The sequence below is a fragment of the Xiphophorus hellerii genome, chromosome 11 (assembly GCF_003331165.1).
Source record: "Xiphophorus hellerii strain 12219 chromosome 11, Xiphophorus_hellerii-4.1, whole genome shotgun sequence".
NCBI lineage: Eukaryota > Metazoa > Chordata > Actinopteri > Cyprinodontiformes > Poeciliidae > Xiphophorus > Xiphophorus hellerii.
The window spans coordinates 14,738,650-14,755,563 of NC_045682.1; the positions used below are offsets into that span (position 1 = coordinate 14,738,650).

The 16,914-nt window shown below is 40.7% G+C and overlaps 1 protein-coding gene across 1 annotated transcript; it reads right to left on the reverse strand.

Moving 5' to 3' along the window:
• Positions 1-228: 228 nt before the first annotated feature.
• Positions 229-16,649, reverse strand: zc3h12b (zinc finger CCCH-type containing 12B). The gene is made up of 6 exons (XM_032576473.1): positions 16,396-16,649; positions 11,881-12,691; positions 11,664-11,803; positions 10,379-10,613; positions 9,711-9,817; positions 229-9,613 (listed from the first exon to the last, which is right to left on the reverse strand). Exons 2-6 carry the CDS (start codon positions 12,543-12,545, stop codon positions 8,190-8,192), a joined length of 2,571 nt encoding a protein of 856 aa, XP_032432364.1. The 5' UTR covers positions 12,546-12,691; positions 16,396-16,649; the 3' UTR covers positions 229-8,189.
• Positions 16,650-16,914: the final 265 nt, after the last annotated feature.

Consider the following 16,914-nt stretch of genomic DNA (forward strand, 5'->3'; position numbering starts at 1 on the left):
GTCAATTATTCTATCCGATTAATTGATAAATCACCAGAATAATCGATTACTGCAATAATAGTTACAGCCCTACAAATCGGTCTTCAAAAGTCCCAAATTAATGACAACCATGCATTAATGTATGAACTAAATATAGATGTATGTGACTTCAACTGCTACTTCATCCTTAACATTCTGCTTTTAGTCAAAAGTTTAAAAAATAAATAATAAAAAAAGACCAAACAATGGTTGAACAGAAGTTTGCTTTATTTATGGAGAAACACAGTTTGTCATTAAGACTTACATTTTGTTTGAGCCCACAGACTCAAATACTCTAGTATTTTTGTTAATTTTGATCTATAAAATCAATGCTTATTCCAGTCAGTGTGGATTACAATACTGCTGATCATCACAACACAAAAACTTGCTGTACATTTCCCTTTTTTTGTAATTTTTATTTTTTTTACACCGTAAAAAGTAGACACATGGTCTACTCAAACAAGAGACCTACATTTACTCCACAGAGGTGACCACTGCATTTCTCCACATCAGAAAACAACAAAGTCTGTGATTTATAAAGTTTGTGTGACTAAACCTGAGTATTACACTGAATTCTGTTTATGTACAGTCGAGTTAGGTGTGTGTGTGTGTGTGTGTGTACGCCTCGCCGTGGCATTTTGTACACCAGCAATTCCGAACGGTCGCGCGAAATTGCACAACACTTTTGAACCAGTTTTCAACAGATATGTCGTCACATCTGGAGTCACTTTGGTTTCGCTCTGTTCCCACAACAGCTCAATCGGAACTTAATGAAACTGACAATATCATCCTTAAAGTCCTCAATAAAACCAGCCTCGGATGCAGAAATTACTAAATTACACTGTGAATAATTAAATAGACAAACAAATCACGACTCAACACGCCTGTGCTCTGTGAACATTAAGGGTTGCTCATTAAATCAACTGTCAAACATTTCAATAAACACCAACTTAAGAGAATCGGAGTAACAAACATTAAACACAAATCTCGGTAGGACCTGGAAAATTCTGAATTAATCCTTCAACCACCAGGCTAAATCCAGATTTGTGTTTTTCGTTGGGCTACTCCTAACTTCCTGTGTGGATTCACCGTCCTGTGTCCGTGTAAGCACACAAGTCGTTCATCGGCAGCCTGTGCGCTAAAAACCATATGAAACTATGTTTGACGAAGCCACCCAGGAATAACTTTGGCATGTTTCATTAGGCAAAATATATCCAAAAATACTTAAAATTCCCATTAAAACGTTCATTCAGAAGAAGAAGATGCATGGGTTGCAACGCAGAAATTACCTTAAGTATATGAATAACCCACGTGTTACATTTCTATATATATATACACACACACACGTGTAACTATCTACAGAGAGGACATGATACTTACTGCTGTACGCAGGGAATCTGTGCACTTTTAAGTGGCACATAAACGTCCCTGCAAAGTAACTACTGTACCCAGTAAGATTTAGTACATACCAGTGGGCTACTCCCAGTGACACATAGTGTCACAAACATTATGGCATTATTACACCCTCTCCCATTCAATTAAATAAAATTATATTCATATTATACATTTCATATTTTAATACATTCAAGGTATAGATACAATTTGTATCAACAAGCAAAAGTCAATTCTAGACATTTGTGGCTTAGCTGTTTGCGGCACATTGAAACCAGAAGGAAGGGGCGCAACATCACCAACGGTGCCTTAGAGTTCGAACCTCTGCATCGGGAACACTGGAAGTATTTTTCCAACAACAGTGAGAGGTTTACTTCGGCTGCGGGAGCAGTCCATTGCACAGAAATCTCTGGAATCCACTTATGGATATTCTCATGGCAAAAGTTGTACTTTTGGCTCAAATTTCCAGACTTTCAGTAGTTTTTATAGTACTTCAAAAAAAAAAATCACTAGTTCTACTATATGTTATTCTGACCTATTGAGTCTAATCTAGTACTAGTAAAACAAAGTCCAGACTCTTTGAACAAAATGACAGAATTACCATGATTATCTCAACACAAATATTACTTTTGGATACATTTTTTAAAATCTTATCTATATGTCTGGATTTTTTCTTATCTAAAGACAAAAATAAAGTAATTTAGCTCAGGGTTTTAAATTGCAAAGTGCAAAGCAAGTGAAGAAAAATCACTTAAAAAAAGAAAAAATGAATTTTTTCACATAGAATTTGATCATCATTTGAATTATCCACATGCACAACTAAAGCTACACCGCTATCTTAATGAAATTTTTACTTGTAAGGGATGTGTTCTCTCTGTGCATGCTCAATATACCAGACGCTTTACAATCAAGTACATTTTTTGTGCCTAACATCACTAAGCTCACCTTAACACACGTTTGGTAATAACTCTTGAGTTCATCTGGGCAAAAGACTGTTCCAGTGTTCAGATTAGACATTATAATCTTTTTTTTTTTTAAATCTTCAGTTTAATGTAAATTTCCTGGGTTTCAGATTCACGTTTTTCAGATAATCCAGTAATCTCTAGGGGAAAAGGATGGCACGCAAACTTTTAGCCAAATGCCAGAAACAACCTTGACAGCAGCCTTGCAATCTGATTGTTTCACATGTAGAAACATTTAGGCAGTTTGTTTCACCTTCTCATGAACAGACAGACGGCCTCAAGTGGCCTCGTCTTTTTTCATGAAAAAAACAAAGTCAGCAAAGCCCAAAAACGTCGTTCGGGCAGAACACATTCAACAGTTTTTTGTTTTTTTTTCCTCTTTATGCGTTATGTCTACTCATATACCACGGCTGTACCCAAAACATTAAAAATAAATCCATATTTTAAAGCACCACCGAGAGGCTCACACAGTTAGTGCTGTTAACGAGTAATGCCACCACGAGTATGATGCTGCTTTTCTTACTGATTGGGGATTTTAAGAACCTTTTTTCCCCCCACAGTTTCTCATATTAAAGAACATGCCAATAATATATGACCTTCTTGAATCCAGAAAAATGAGTGGCATTTCCCTTTAAAAGCAGGCAAAGTGTGGCCCTGCTATGCGGTTTGGCTTTCACGGTGCAACTTCCCCGACTTCTGCAGCTGCCTGTTTCACGCTTTGTCCTGAAGGGGGCAGCACAGAGGAGGCAGGTGCTCATTAAAACAAGCAGATAGGAGCCTGCTGAATCGCTGACAAGATTTCTGGTCAAAACCTCGCCACTTTACTTCTCACTTTGTGTTTCTGCCTCACACAAACAACTAAATAATCCCACTGAAGTTGCACAGCGTGAAAGCTCAACCCTATAGCTCGCTGTTCAGGATCTTAAGGCGCATAAAGAGAATATACAGAAAAGTACAAAGTTTTGCAATGCCATTGCTATATTGAACTGTACATAGCTAACTTTTGGGTTTTACTACATAGTACATGTAGGATTTTTCACAAAATAAACCACTGCTAGATCAGAACACACTGTGGACGGTAACCAATGGTTTCTGGCATAAATAGACTTTAAATGGAAAATCTGAAAGCATCCTGAGAGCAATGTGCTGCAACGCACAGCCTTCCATACTACTTCTACTCTGGCTGCACGTATCCATGTGAAATGTTTTATTGTACGTGTGTGTATTCCAGCAATCAAGCCTCCCACTAAAAGCCCTACAGGAAGTTCTGCCTCTAAATTTGCTTTATTGGCTTATAAAAAAACCCTTTTGCTTACAGTTTCGAAGACATAATCTATAAGATGTGACGATAATTACAGCCTTTACTGCCAGATTTTTTATTTTATTTTTTTTTTTACATCTGGCAAATGTAACGTCAGATAAATATAAAATCCGATGCAAACGCTGAACTGTGATGGCTGACACTGCTTCACTGTGGCAGGTTTTAACAAATATCCACTGCATTTCCAGCAACCCTCTGCCCTAAAATTAATTCATATTTTATAGCAGTAAAATAATCTTAAACTAAAAAAAAAATGCTTTAATAAAAAAATTAATTTAAAGTACTATCTATCTGTGCCCCACTGGGGTAAAAAATGTGACATACCATTCATTAAAATTGGAAAGACAAGAGCACATTTCATTCCACCAAAACAGCTACTTACCTACCTACCTTTGCTGGTTTTTAAAACTAAAATCTAATGTTTAAAGTCTACTTTAAAAAGTTGAGCCACAAAGTAGCAGCTCTTTCTGGATTATCAGACTTTTCAGAGGAACAACTGAAATGTAAAACTGGATGTGTTGGATGGATGAGCATCCAAGTCACAGATAGTGAAAAGAAAAAAGGAAAAATCTCAAAAGCTCCCTATTGGAGAACTCTAGCAACATTTTAAGACTGAGATTCTGTTACTGCAAAAAATACCAATATCTTTTAAGGGGTTATCCAACAAATGTGGAGGACGGCGTTTACCTCAGCTAGGAAAACTCCCTTCTCAAAGACTCAACACTCTGATATGCACATAGGAAGCCAGGTTGGTGAAAAGATGAGCTTAAGGCATGAATTCATTACATACACCATAATAAACTACATTATATTGGTTTTCACAAAGCATAGATTCTTAACTTGCATCACTTTGCATACAATTAGCCATGTTTTTATCCTATCTAAAATTTGATACCTACTGAAACTAGATAGTGTTGTCTGCTTCTAAAACGTAAACCCAACCACGTCTAGGAGGGAAAATGTTACAAGTCATCTGCAAATCCTCAGGAGCGTTTACTGTTAGAGTGTGAGTGATTGGCTGCCCCTATATACTGCTGATACATAAGTTTTCCACTGTAAACGCTTCACGTTCCACTGTATACTTTTTGAGCCCAGTCTTCATCGGAGAAACACCGTCTCACTACCTCAAGCGACGCCAAGGTTTAAAACTGTTACGGTTTCATAGCCACTGAAATCTTCTTTCAAACTGTGCTGACAGTTCACAACGAAAAAGACTAAAGTTCACTCGAGCATTTATTTCTACAGTTGGGCAGGCTTTAAACGTGGAAACTGAAAAAAACGGGAGGCAGGGAGAGGGATGGAGGGAAAAAATGAAGAAAGGAAGGAGACAAGAAAGAATACATGCAACGAAAGAAATAAAGGAAACAAGACAAAATACAAGGGTTGAAAGAAGGAATGTAGAATGAGGAACTACTGGTGGAGAAAAAAAAAGAGAAAAAGGATAAGAAAGGGAGGAAAGAAAAATGGGAAAAAAAGGAAGAACAGATACACAGAAGAATAGGAAGGGAGCATACAATATTTAAAAATGAGATGGATAAATAGAGTATGGAAATACAAATAATTTTTCCTGGGTTTTTTTGTACTAATCCAGACCTGGAAAATAGGAACCCTTGTCACTTGCCGTTGCACTCTGCTTGTCAGCTGGCTGAAAGAAGGCTACCTGATTTCCTTGGCTTACAACAAAGGCAAATTTGCCTGTTTGAAAGTATTTTCTATCATGGTGTGAAAACTAAAAGAGTATGTTGCCCAATTAAATCAGGAAATTTATTTAAAAGTTATTTAAATTCTATGGCATGTTCTATGTATTTGTGGTGAAACCGGAGTCTCACTGCATTTCTCACACTGGCTCCTCCCTACTTAGAACTACTGAGTGAGTGTAAAAGTGTGAAACTTAATTAACCTGCTCCTGGAAACCCAACGGCTTCACAGAAAACTTGACGTTGACAGAACTACTGCTTTGAACAAACATTTAGTGATGACTTTTACACTGAAAACAACCAGCACAAGAGATTCAACAGATATCTGTTGTGCTGGTTGTTTACACTGAAAACAACCAGCACAAGAGATTCGACAGATATATTCGTAGTCAAATCCTGAACGCTGCATATAATAAGGTCAGGAAAGGAACTTTGAAATCCTAAATACAGAACTATTTTTGATTATACTCCAATTGACCCCAAGAAACAAATTACCATAATGCTAGTTTCGTAACACTATAGAAATTCTGTTTGTGTTTCTTTTTTTGGCATTTCTTAGCAGCGGATAAATAACTTTAAAATAATGGCTTTCGTGAGATCATATGTACATAAATATGTGCACGCATCTACAAGTCAAATCTCTGTTTGGCTTGCTTTGTGCACAGTCAAATCCTACCAAAATAGTAGCTTTTTTGAGAAAATATATCTCTTTAGATATTGTGATAGTGCTTTACGTTTGAAAATTATTAGGCTTTAATGACAACGTCCACTTGAACCAATCAGACAATGACTAAAGCGTGAGGTCATTCAGATATAAGGCCATAAAGTCATAGGTCATGCTGTGAGGTATATACCTACCTCCCTCTTACTTCATTTGAAAATAAATGCACAAAAATATATGTATATATATTTATATATCACAAGTACTATGTACAGCAGAGGCATTGCAAAGCAAGACTATTTATAGTTCCACTCCACCAGAAACAAAACGCGTTCACAGGGCCTGAGCAGCGTCTTCAGGAAAGCTACATGTGGACAAACACAGATGTGTCCTTGACCAGATTTGTTGCCGAGCAAATTGTTGCCATGTGTTTAGGGTTAAACTAGCAAGCCAATTTATAAAATAATAATATATAGTAATAATATACGATGAGAGCATTTCAGTTATTAAACCTAACTATTAGAGGGAGTTTAATACTTAAAATGTTTTTTTTTTTTGCACACACAATAAACCTCTTCAATATAAGAAGCGCCTTGATACGTACGGACGTTTCTGCAATGCTTAGTCACAATTTGGTTTTTGTTACCTTCGAAGCCATTTACAGTCAGCTACCTAAACAAGCAATCCTTCATTTAGCCCCGTTAGCAATGTAAGCAGAAGAAACAACAACGCCAGGACAATTGGAGAGGAAGCTCTAGCTAAGGTAGCAAAGTTCAGGAAAGAGATGCAGTGACTGAGCTGCGTCACCTTTAGCAGCTTAAAAAGCCTCGGAAGTACATCAAAGGATAATGCCACTGCCATGAATAACAGAGTATCTTTGGCAAGTACAACCAACTTCACCATTTCTATAAAAGCAGCAGCTTTAATGTAGCTGTATACTGATGAATAGAAAGGAATGTTTTCAACTTGTTGCTGTATTTTGAGAGCTGTGGAAACTTGACAAATTGTTTCTCAAGACTTTTCATTTTGTTGTTAAGACGTGATATGCCAACACCAGCTTATGCAAAAAAATTTATTTGCAAATAAAAATGTGAATACTGTGGTGTACATACTTATTCGGCCCCCTTAGCGAACAGAAGCATTTTTTACTGGAATTATAGTGATAAGTCTCTTTGAGGTACACCTTTACCACCTTAGATGGTAAAATTTAGCTTATTCTTATTAAACTATCTCAAGCTTGTTCAGATTACATGTAGGGCATATGAACAGAAAGTTATGACACACATTTTTAATGGAGATCAGATCTGGACTTTGATTGGACCTTTTCTAACACAAGAATATGCTTTGATATACTTAAATCCTGCCATTGCAGTTTTGGCTGGATGTTTAGATTGTTGTCCTTCTGGAAAGTGTACCTCTATCCAAGTATTAGTTTTTTACAGCTTCTAACTCGTTTTCTTGAAGGACTGCGCCATCATTAGATCCATTCACCTTCCCTTCTCCCTCTGAAGAAAATGATGTTGTCACCATGGAGATGGTGTGTTCAGGGGAATGCTTTTAGACCTTTTTGACACTTCTGAAGGCAACAGGTTGCGCTGGATTTTTATTTAGGGTTATTAGATTAAAAGAGGCTAAAGACCTTTGCATATTGCATAACTTTTCAATAAACACACTGAAGTTTCTGGTTGTAATTTGACAACGGTTAAAGCATATCACCGCATTTATAGCTACCGAGTCTGTTTTAATGAGTACATTCAAACATATAAGAAATGCTATGTGAATGCTTAAAAAAAATTAAATATTTGTTAAACGTATCAACACTCCTGCAAATATTTTCTAAAATAAAGTGACGGTGAACAAATGTAGCTTTGCTGCTCCTGCTCAGGCGGTGTGAATGTGTTATGAATGAGTTCCTTTAAAAGAGTTCCACTTTTCATATCGGCTACACTAAACTTCAGATAAAAAACATCTTCTACCATGAGTTAGTTTTTTTTTACCCCAAATATATGCAATTTTTTGTAGATCTATAATCTGATCCACACAATTTCCAACGATACAAGACGAATAAGAAGCTCCTGAGAGCTGCACATGCAGCCACAGCGAATAAATGCCTAATCTCTGATCAAATTCCTCATTGCTCAGTGGCATGACCTCAGTTTCGTGACAATCACAGCTGCGAGCTGCTGTGGATCTGTTAAATGAGGGTTCTTCTCCATGACCGAGTGGACGATGTACGCGGGGAAGATGTTGCAGAGGTTCCTGTATGTTTGGTACTGGTGATCTGGAATGACGTACCGCTCTTGGTGCTCGGCCGCGGACGGGTTCTCCCACGGCGAGTTCCAGATTTGCTCCATTTTGTCTGGCATGCTGCGGACCATCACCCGCTCGCAACACGGCATCAGGCTGTTACTGAGCGGATACGAGTGATATCCGTAGGACTCGTTGCCGCAGGGCAGCGGGTCCCAGCTCGCATGCTGCTCGCGGCACAGCGGCGGCCGCCTCTGCCTCATCGGGTTGCTGTCGTACAGCCGAGAGTCCGATATGCTGTCCATGCGTGTCATCCCTAGAGACCGCGTTGGCTGCGAGGACAATGGTGGCAGGACGTTCTGGGCGAGCGGGTAGTCTCCAGGACAGCTGGAGCGGGCTCCCACCGTGGCGTGCTGGATGTGAGGTGCGAGGTGCGCCCCGGACTGCTTGCGAGGACCTTGCTTAGGCTCCTCCTGTCCGTAACTCTGGACTCTGGTGAGAACGTCGTGGCGAAACCCGTGGGAGAAGGCCTGCATCCTCGCCTGCGTTGGAGCCTGCTGCTGCCCCTTGATGCTCTCCTCCAGGCTGCTGTCCACAGAGCTCGGGTACAGCTCCCCATAGGAGGAGAATGAGTCGCTGTTGGAGTGGCTGAGGCAGGACTCGGGGCAGTGGCTGGGGGTTCTCTGGTACACATGCTCGTGCTCCATGCTACAGAAACTGTCCACGTTGTGCATGCTGCTCATGCTCATGTTGGAAAAATCGCTGTGGAGCGAGTAGTATCCGTGGTCGCTGACCGAGTCGTACTTGGGGAACTGTTCGCTGTACGTCACGGAGGCGCCGTGGCTGTTGGTGACTAAAATGGGGGGGTACTGTATGCTGGACATGTGCTCTAGAGAGTTGTGTGCAAACTGCAGAGAGCCTGGAACGGGGCTGCTGGCTGAGCGGGTGTTTAATGCCCCGGCTGCGTGGCTCTTGGCGGGCTGCATGGTGGGCACGCTGAGAGCAGACACGAGGGAAGGCACTGAATTCGTCTCGGACTTCCGGGCGACGGAGAGCGCCTCTATGGGTTCGCAGGCCACCGAGCGGATGCTGGGGTCGGACTGGCGTTTAGGCGCCACGCGTTTCGCTTCAGAGCCGACGTCCCCCTTAACGGCGGCTGGACCTGTACCACATTTAGCCAAAGCCCCTTCGCTCATTGTTTTTACCGCGGACAGTTTGGCGAAGGCTCGCAGTTCGTCGGCCACGGATCGCTGTGGTTGGTTCACGCGCTCCGGATGGTAGTATTTGCACTTATGACCATATGTGCACTTTTTCCCTGGTTTAAAAAAAAAAAAAAAAAAAACACTCCATGTCAGCAACTTTAAACATTTAAGGCTTTTGTGAGGATGTGATGGTTTTAAACAGGAACTTACCATAAGGGCAAGGCTGCTTTTTGTGCTCTGGAACCACAGGCCTCTTGCGGAGGAAGTTTTCTAAGCTCGGCCCATGTCTTCCCAACGGATCATCAGGTGGCATAAACCTGTTACAAAGAGAACCATTAATTGTAACCTTTGAACTAATTCAATAGGGAAAATTTGCCACAACATGAAATAATCATAATTTCCAAATAACCAAAGATCCAGTGACCTGAAAGCTAAGGCTGTAGGTTCAGCATGGAGGAAATGCATTTTCCCGTTACAGATTTCTTTTATTTTGTTTTTTGTTTGTTGTCACACTTAAATGTTTTAGATTTTTTTAAAATTACAGCAGACAAAAACAACATTTGTACAAATACAAAATACAGATTTTTAATTAGTCTTTTACATGGCAGACTTTTCAGAATTGTTTCAATTTAGCAACATTGGAGAGCTTTAGAGCCTCCTTCATTTTTTTGAGCCATTTAAAGTTTAAGTTGAGCTTAAGTTCATAAACTGATGGCTCCACATCCACATTTAAGTAAAAGACCTTTTACACCAACAAACATCTTTTAAATTAAATAATACATTTCTAAAAAAGACCAATTCAACACAATTCATTACTTCAGTCATGCAGTGAAACAAGTCTAATCTTGCTTCTACCAAACTCTGTTATGGATTCTTACTTGTCATTGACAAATGAATACATCAGGAGGCGCTCTTCTATAAATTTTTTCCACTCTGGTTTCTCGTTTTGCAAGTCTCTGTAGTTGTCATTTGACACAATAATTCCATCAGAATCGTAAGCCAGCTTCACTATGAAGCGATCATCGTAGCACACCACCCTCCTGCCCTGGACTCTTCGAGACGGGGTAAAAACCAGGATCTTCTCTTTCTCCAGTTTGCGCAAGATTTCTTGATCTGAAAGACAAATGAATTGAAAACATTTAATAGCAATAATATAAAAACTAAAGTCCTTCCAAATGTATTTGTACCCATGGATATTTCCTTATTTTGACAGATTACAAAGTGATACTTCAATGTAATCTATTGGAATTGTATATGCTAGACAAACACAAAGAGGCACAAAATTATGAAGTGGAAGAAAAACTGTACACTGTTTTTTTTTTTTACAATTAAAAATGCCATGGCAATTTGTATTCAGTCCCTTTCCTTTAAGTCCCCAAAATAACTTCCAATTTAACCAACTGCCACCAGAAATCACCTAATTAGTAAATAGTTTACGTGCAGGTAATGCAATATCACCATAAACACAGATGTTCAGCAAAAGCCTCAATATTGTTACAGAACATTAATAAACAAACTGTACCATTAATACAAAGGAACACAGCAGGCAGTTAAGAGATAAAGTTCAATTAAGTTGAAAAAAAAAGAAAAAAAAAACAACTCACGTTTAGAATGTTTTTTCCCCCCTCACTTTTATTCACTATTCGATAATTATTACATTCGCTAAATGAAGGAAGAAAACATGGCTGCAGAAGACCTAAACTGGGCTGGGCTTAACATTCCAGTAAGACTTGACCCTAAACATAAACCCAGATCTACAATGCAGTGATTTACATCAATTGTATCAGAAAAGCCCAGTTTAAGTTTAAATGTAAATCTAAATGAGGATCTGTGGCATAACTTGAAATGTGATCCTCACAGATGTCCTTCCAATTGTTAAGAAGACTGAGCAAAAATATGAAGCTTCTGGAGACACACCCTAAAACACTCACAGATGTATTTACAGCAAAAAAAAATGTAGAAAATTTTCTGTTGGTCCAAAAATTCCAAAGCACAGAGCTTTGGTTGGACTGTGACCTAGTCTGGAGTTCAAGCAGTGTGAGGTGCCGTTTATTATTAACTTGTTTTAATGGTTGTATTTTACCTTCTAATCAAAGAGTCTTAACATTCGGATGTTTTCCGTGATGTGAAAGAACAGCAGCTGCCTACAGAAGCGTTGTATACCTGTGATGAGGGCGTCGGGTCTCGACTGCTCCTTCCTCCAGGCGGGGACAAACACAGTGATGTCTTTGTGTAATTTCTCTCGAAACCACTCGACCGCCAGCTGGATACCGCGACAAGAGAAAACCTCCTTGTTCCCGTGGCTGGAAGAAGACAGCAACACTGAATAAAGTGGGATCACATCTATAAGAATAGATGGCGGTCAGATTGTCTGCATTACCTCATCGCCACGTTAGACCCATCAATGACGATGGGTCGAAGGTTATCATACGTATCAACGGATTCTTCTTCTACTGAAACTTCCGGACTGACAGTTTCTTTCACACAGGGGGGCCGTGACGTTGACGGGACGGTGGCACTGCAGGGTTGAGCTTCGTGTTCCGCTTTATTCCCGAGCCGGACCAACTCGGCGAGAATGTCGTTGATGAGCGCCGTGGCCCCCAACTTGTTGAGCACCGTCTCCACCTGGTCTCCGGAGTAGCCCAGCTTCAAAGCAAACTCCATCTTGGTTTGGTACTCCCTTCCGCTGGCGGGCTTGAGGCCTGGTGTGGCGCCAACACTGCCGCCGCCGGAGTCATCGTCGCGAAAGTCTTGCAGGGTGCTACTTTGGGAAAAGCTGGGCCGGTCGAGGCATGGAGAGCGGCAGAGCTGGCGGTGGGGTTTGGTGACGGCGAGGGGCTCCCTCTTCCTGCAGCTGTTGTTTCCCAGCTGAGGCCTGTGGGGGTGCTGCTGCCGCCGCCACTGCTGCTCCTCCGACTCGCTCTCGGAGCTGCTTCCGTCCTCGGACTCGTCCGTGGCATGCTCGGCCTCCCTTGAGTCAATGTTCTGCTCCCGGCATGGGCGTTTTTCCATTTTGAGCTTCTCCACCATGGACCATGCTGTCATCACGGCCGTCTCAGCGCCTCAGCTTTCCGCGCCATGCTTCCTCACCTTCGCCGCTGCCAAAGAATCATACTTGGTGTTGAGACTCGTTACGCAGGTTGAAATGGATGCTCTTCCCCTTTTCAGCAGACAAATTGAACTATGTAATCCTGTAAAAGAGCAAAATGCAAAGGGTCAGCATTGGCGATATGGGTGTTTTCATGAAGTTCCCATTTATTATCAAGACAATTTATTTATTTAACGTCAGATTAAAACGATGGGAAAGATGATCACATTTATCCTTTCAAACCCAATGTTCCATTAACATGTTAATGCAAAAATATAAATTATATATTTATACATTGCACCAAATGCAACAAACTACTACAGCAACCACTTTACTCATGTTCCTGTTGAGCTTTTGGAAAAAATGAAATAATACCAGCAATAAGCAGAAAAGTTTTACTGTCTCTTCAGCTGACTGCTGTTTAAAATGGAAAAACCCACAAGTCTGGTACAAAATGTGCTAATGCACCACAGAACAAACCTGCTCTCCATGAGCACAAGAGCCTTACTGGTCTCACAAGCAATGTTTGAGCCAGTCACACATGAAGTGAGTGCACTAGTTAGAATAACCTGAAATCGTGTGGGCTGAGCAGCATATCCCTGCGCCTCCAGCCCTCCGACAGACAATCGGAACTGAGCCGAATTCCACAGGGAGCGCGCGGGCTGCTTTTTAAGGTAAAGCAGTGCGGTTCTGCTGCGGAGCCTGCACTGTACGCTGTGCAGCACTGATTTGCTACAATACATTTAAAAATGTAAAAACAAAACAGACAGATACTGATAAGCAAGCGTTTATGGGAAGTGCTTTATTAAGAAGACACACTGGAACACACTTTCCTCTAGTCTTGCAGAGAGTACAGCGAGCTTCAAGCTTCAAGAGGCACAGCCCATGATGTGCGTTGCCTAGCAACACAGCCTTGTCATCAGCTAACTCCTTTTTACCAGTCACGACCAACACAAACACAGCTCATCATGTCTCTTTATACAGCCAGTAAATGCAGAACGCTTTCGGTTACTCCACAGTTCAAACGCAAAACATCCAGAGGCGGCAAACTTTGTAAAAGCAAAAGCTGATAACACTGATTATCTTTCTGACCACTGAAAATAAGATATTTTGACTGCAGTAAATGCATGTTGTGCTATCACAATGTCACCCACTCAAAGAAATAACATACAGTGGTGTTGGGGGGGGCGGTCAAAAGCTAAATTAATGTCTTTCTATCTAAGTGGGCTTACGGGATCTGATTGCAACTTTTACGATGGCGGTGAAGGACGAGGCTGTGGTCTGAATATCTAAACAGGAAGCTAAAATCAAGGTGGCCGAGGCATTCGCTGTGGAACTTGGAGAACCGGTGGCAGAAACGATGGAACAGCTCACACTGCCTACTATCACTTGAGTCATTTTGTGACCGTGTCGACGCATGTTCAAAGTAGCAGAGCTCTTTCAAATCCTTTCCCTTCCACCTCCGGATTCACAGTCTTCGTCTCAACAAGGCCTCTGGACCATCTCTGCATACGCATCATCTCATGTTTCATAGCAACAAGTTGGAGCAGGACAACGAGGACGTTTTTTTTTTTTGTTTTTCCGCCAGCACCAAGTAGAGATGAACTAGATTGATTTTCCTCCGACGGATTCTGAAATCATTACTTAGAAATTTTCAAGTTACTTCCAGATAAGCGGTGTATTATCAGCACTCTGGTTCTGTATCAATTCGGATCGGTTTCACTTTCAGTTCTTTTGCTGTTTTATGCAGAAATGCTGCAACTCGTCCGGGTAAAAGCTTTCCTAGAGCAGGAAACTGTCTGTAAGCAAAGTGAAGGGTGAGAAAAGAGAGCGACAAACAGCTTGACAATGATGTGGCAATAAACACTGAGGAAAAGTCAATATTGCAATAGGCTAGATGTTTGCCTGCTTAAAAGTCCATTAGCACAACCACGTTCCAGGATTTTCCCCATACTTGAAAGGAAATCTACCTGCCGTTTCTAACGTATCGAGTAATCCTGGATGTTAGCTCCAGCAATAACTAACAAGCATGTTTTCATTGAAACACAAAAAGGAGGACAGCTTTTCACTACTAAATAAACAAAAATGTATAACTATGTCTTTGTGATAGTGGATTTTTCTCATTCGTAAGCCTCAACAACAAAAAGAAATCTCTTCCAGGGCATGCAGCCAAGCGAAATATTATGAGCCCATTAACCATTTTGGCTTTGATCAGATGATGGCACTATGCTCCCATCATCTGACTCATTGGACCAGTGACATTTCCACTGCTGTGTCAGGAAGAACAGCTGATTGCCACCTTAGAATTGTTCCCCTAAATCGCACTGATGGACCAAACTGCTCGTTTCCACACACACACACACACAAACAAAATAAATAACCTGGAAAATATCTGCTTACAAGCAAGTCAAAACAGCACCTAGAAAAAAAAAAGTATAATGGCTATCATTTAGAAAAAATGCAACCACAAAAGAATAACTTTTGGTGTGTTTTTCAATAGTTTATTACACCAGATTTGACTACTATAACAACTGATCATTCCTCTACACCACAACAAAGCAGAAATTTGCAAATGTTCTGTCTGGAAAACACACAAGATAGAAACATAAGTGTTCCACAGTTCCTCCTCAATATTTGGTCTGCTCTTCAAAGTACAAATGGAGTTATATATATAATTTTTAAGTCTAAGAACTGCAACAGATAAAATAAATATATATATGTTCAGCAGGTTCTTTGATAGTGGTTTCAGATTTGACTCCAACAGACAATAAAATAAAAGGTATGATGAGATCATCTCCATTTATATGTCAATATGTCCCCAACTTTTTATCTCATACTTCATAAATGTACAACAGTGCATTGGAGAGCATGCTGCTGGTTGTGGACTGAAAATAAGTGGGGAAAAACAGACTGATTAGTAAACCAGATTTCGATCTCCCTGGATATTTCTTAGCATGAACTTGATCATGCAAACATACTTCTTTAAAGATTATCTAAAATCATAAAGTTGTAAGAACAGATGAACCTAAATATATGTTTTCTGTATACATTGACCAACTTTTTCCTCTAATTCATACACTAAACCCACTGACAAAGTCTCTCCTGGATCATTTTACTGAGTATTGAGGTCAATAATGCTGCACAGATTCGTCCAACAAGTTGACACGACAACACGAGAAAAAAAACAACAAAAAAGAAACATCTTGAGTGTAGACAACCTAAATAGAGGAAAGTTAAACGACGTGACAGCGGGTGAGGAATTATATTTATGTCACTTTTTGAACGACTGTTCAGAGTTCCGTACAGAACGTTCCCTTAAAGCCTAAATTTAAGCAAGAATCCCCGCTTTGACACCCGCAGGCCCGGATTGCGGTTAGCACACGATGCTACTCAAACATTCTAATGTCACTGAGCTAACCTCAGACAACACAGCCAACGTTTCAGCAATACACATCTACCAGCTTAATGCGAGTTAACCTGTTGGGCAATGACTAGAAATTGATCCAATAACGGTCGACATGAGTTACTACTATTCTGTCAGACAACCCCCGGTATCTCAAGTTAACGGTATCAAAGCTATGCAACGCTGCTTAGCTAACGTCCCCTCTATTAGCCAACTTGGGGAATCACAGGCTACCTTTAACGCCTCGACGCTAACGCTGGTTTAGCATCAGCTGCTGAGCATCTGCTAACAATTTAGCCGGATTACTACCCGCAACTTGAGATAAAGTTGACATTCATTTAATAATTAAGACGACGGCAGAGCAACAGCAACACATCACGACTCTCCTCACAGTGCGCACATACCTCGCTGCCATGGTTGGCTTTCAGACGGCGCTCATCTTCTTCATCATCTCCTCTCACCTTGTTGCTGTCATCCTCCTCGCTTCTAACAGTTCTGTTTTGCTGCCATTGGCGCTGTCGCAGTTAGCTCGGGGTTGCCAGATAACGCGAGGGAAACAAGTAAATGGCACCGGGCTGAAAATAGTGTCGCTAACTTTGCTTTCTTTCTCCACCTGAATTTAGACGGTCGCTCCTCTTATAAGTTTGTGCGCTGATGGACAAACTTACCCCCTCGAAAATAAGAGCTGCGGCAAATTCAAAAAGTTCCTCTCACGCTTAAAATTTATGTAGATTCTAAAAGTAAATACTGAATTTAAAATGTATCTATATAAGCTGCGCTTGAGGGGATCTACAGTCGTATAAAACCTGATTAGATAGGCAAAATAGCTCATTTTACAAGCAGATTATGTAAATACTGCACATGCCACACAGGCCCCTCTGTCTTTATCCTCGTTTTATTCTGATGAAGCATAGTAACTCCCA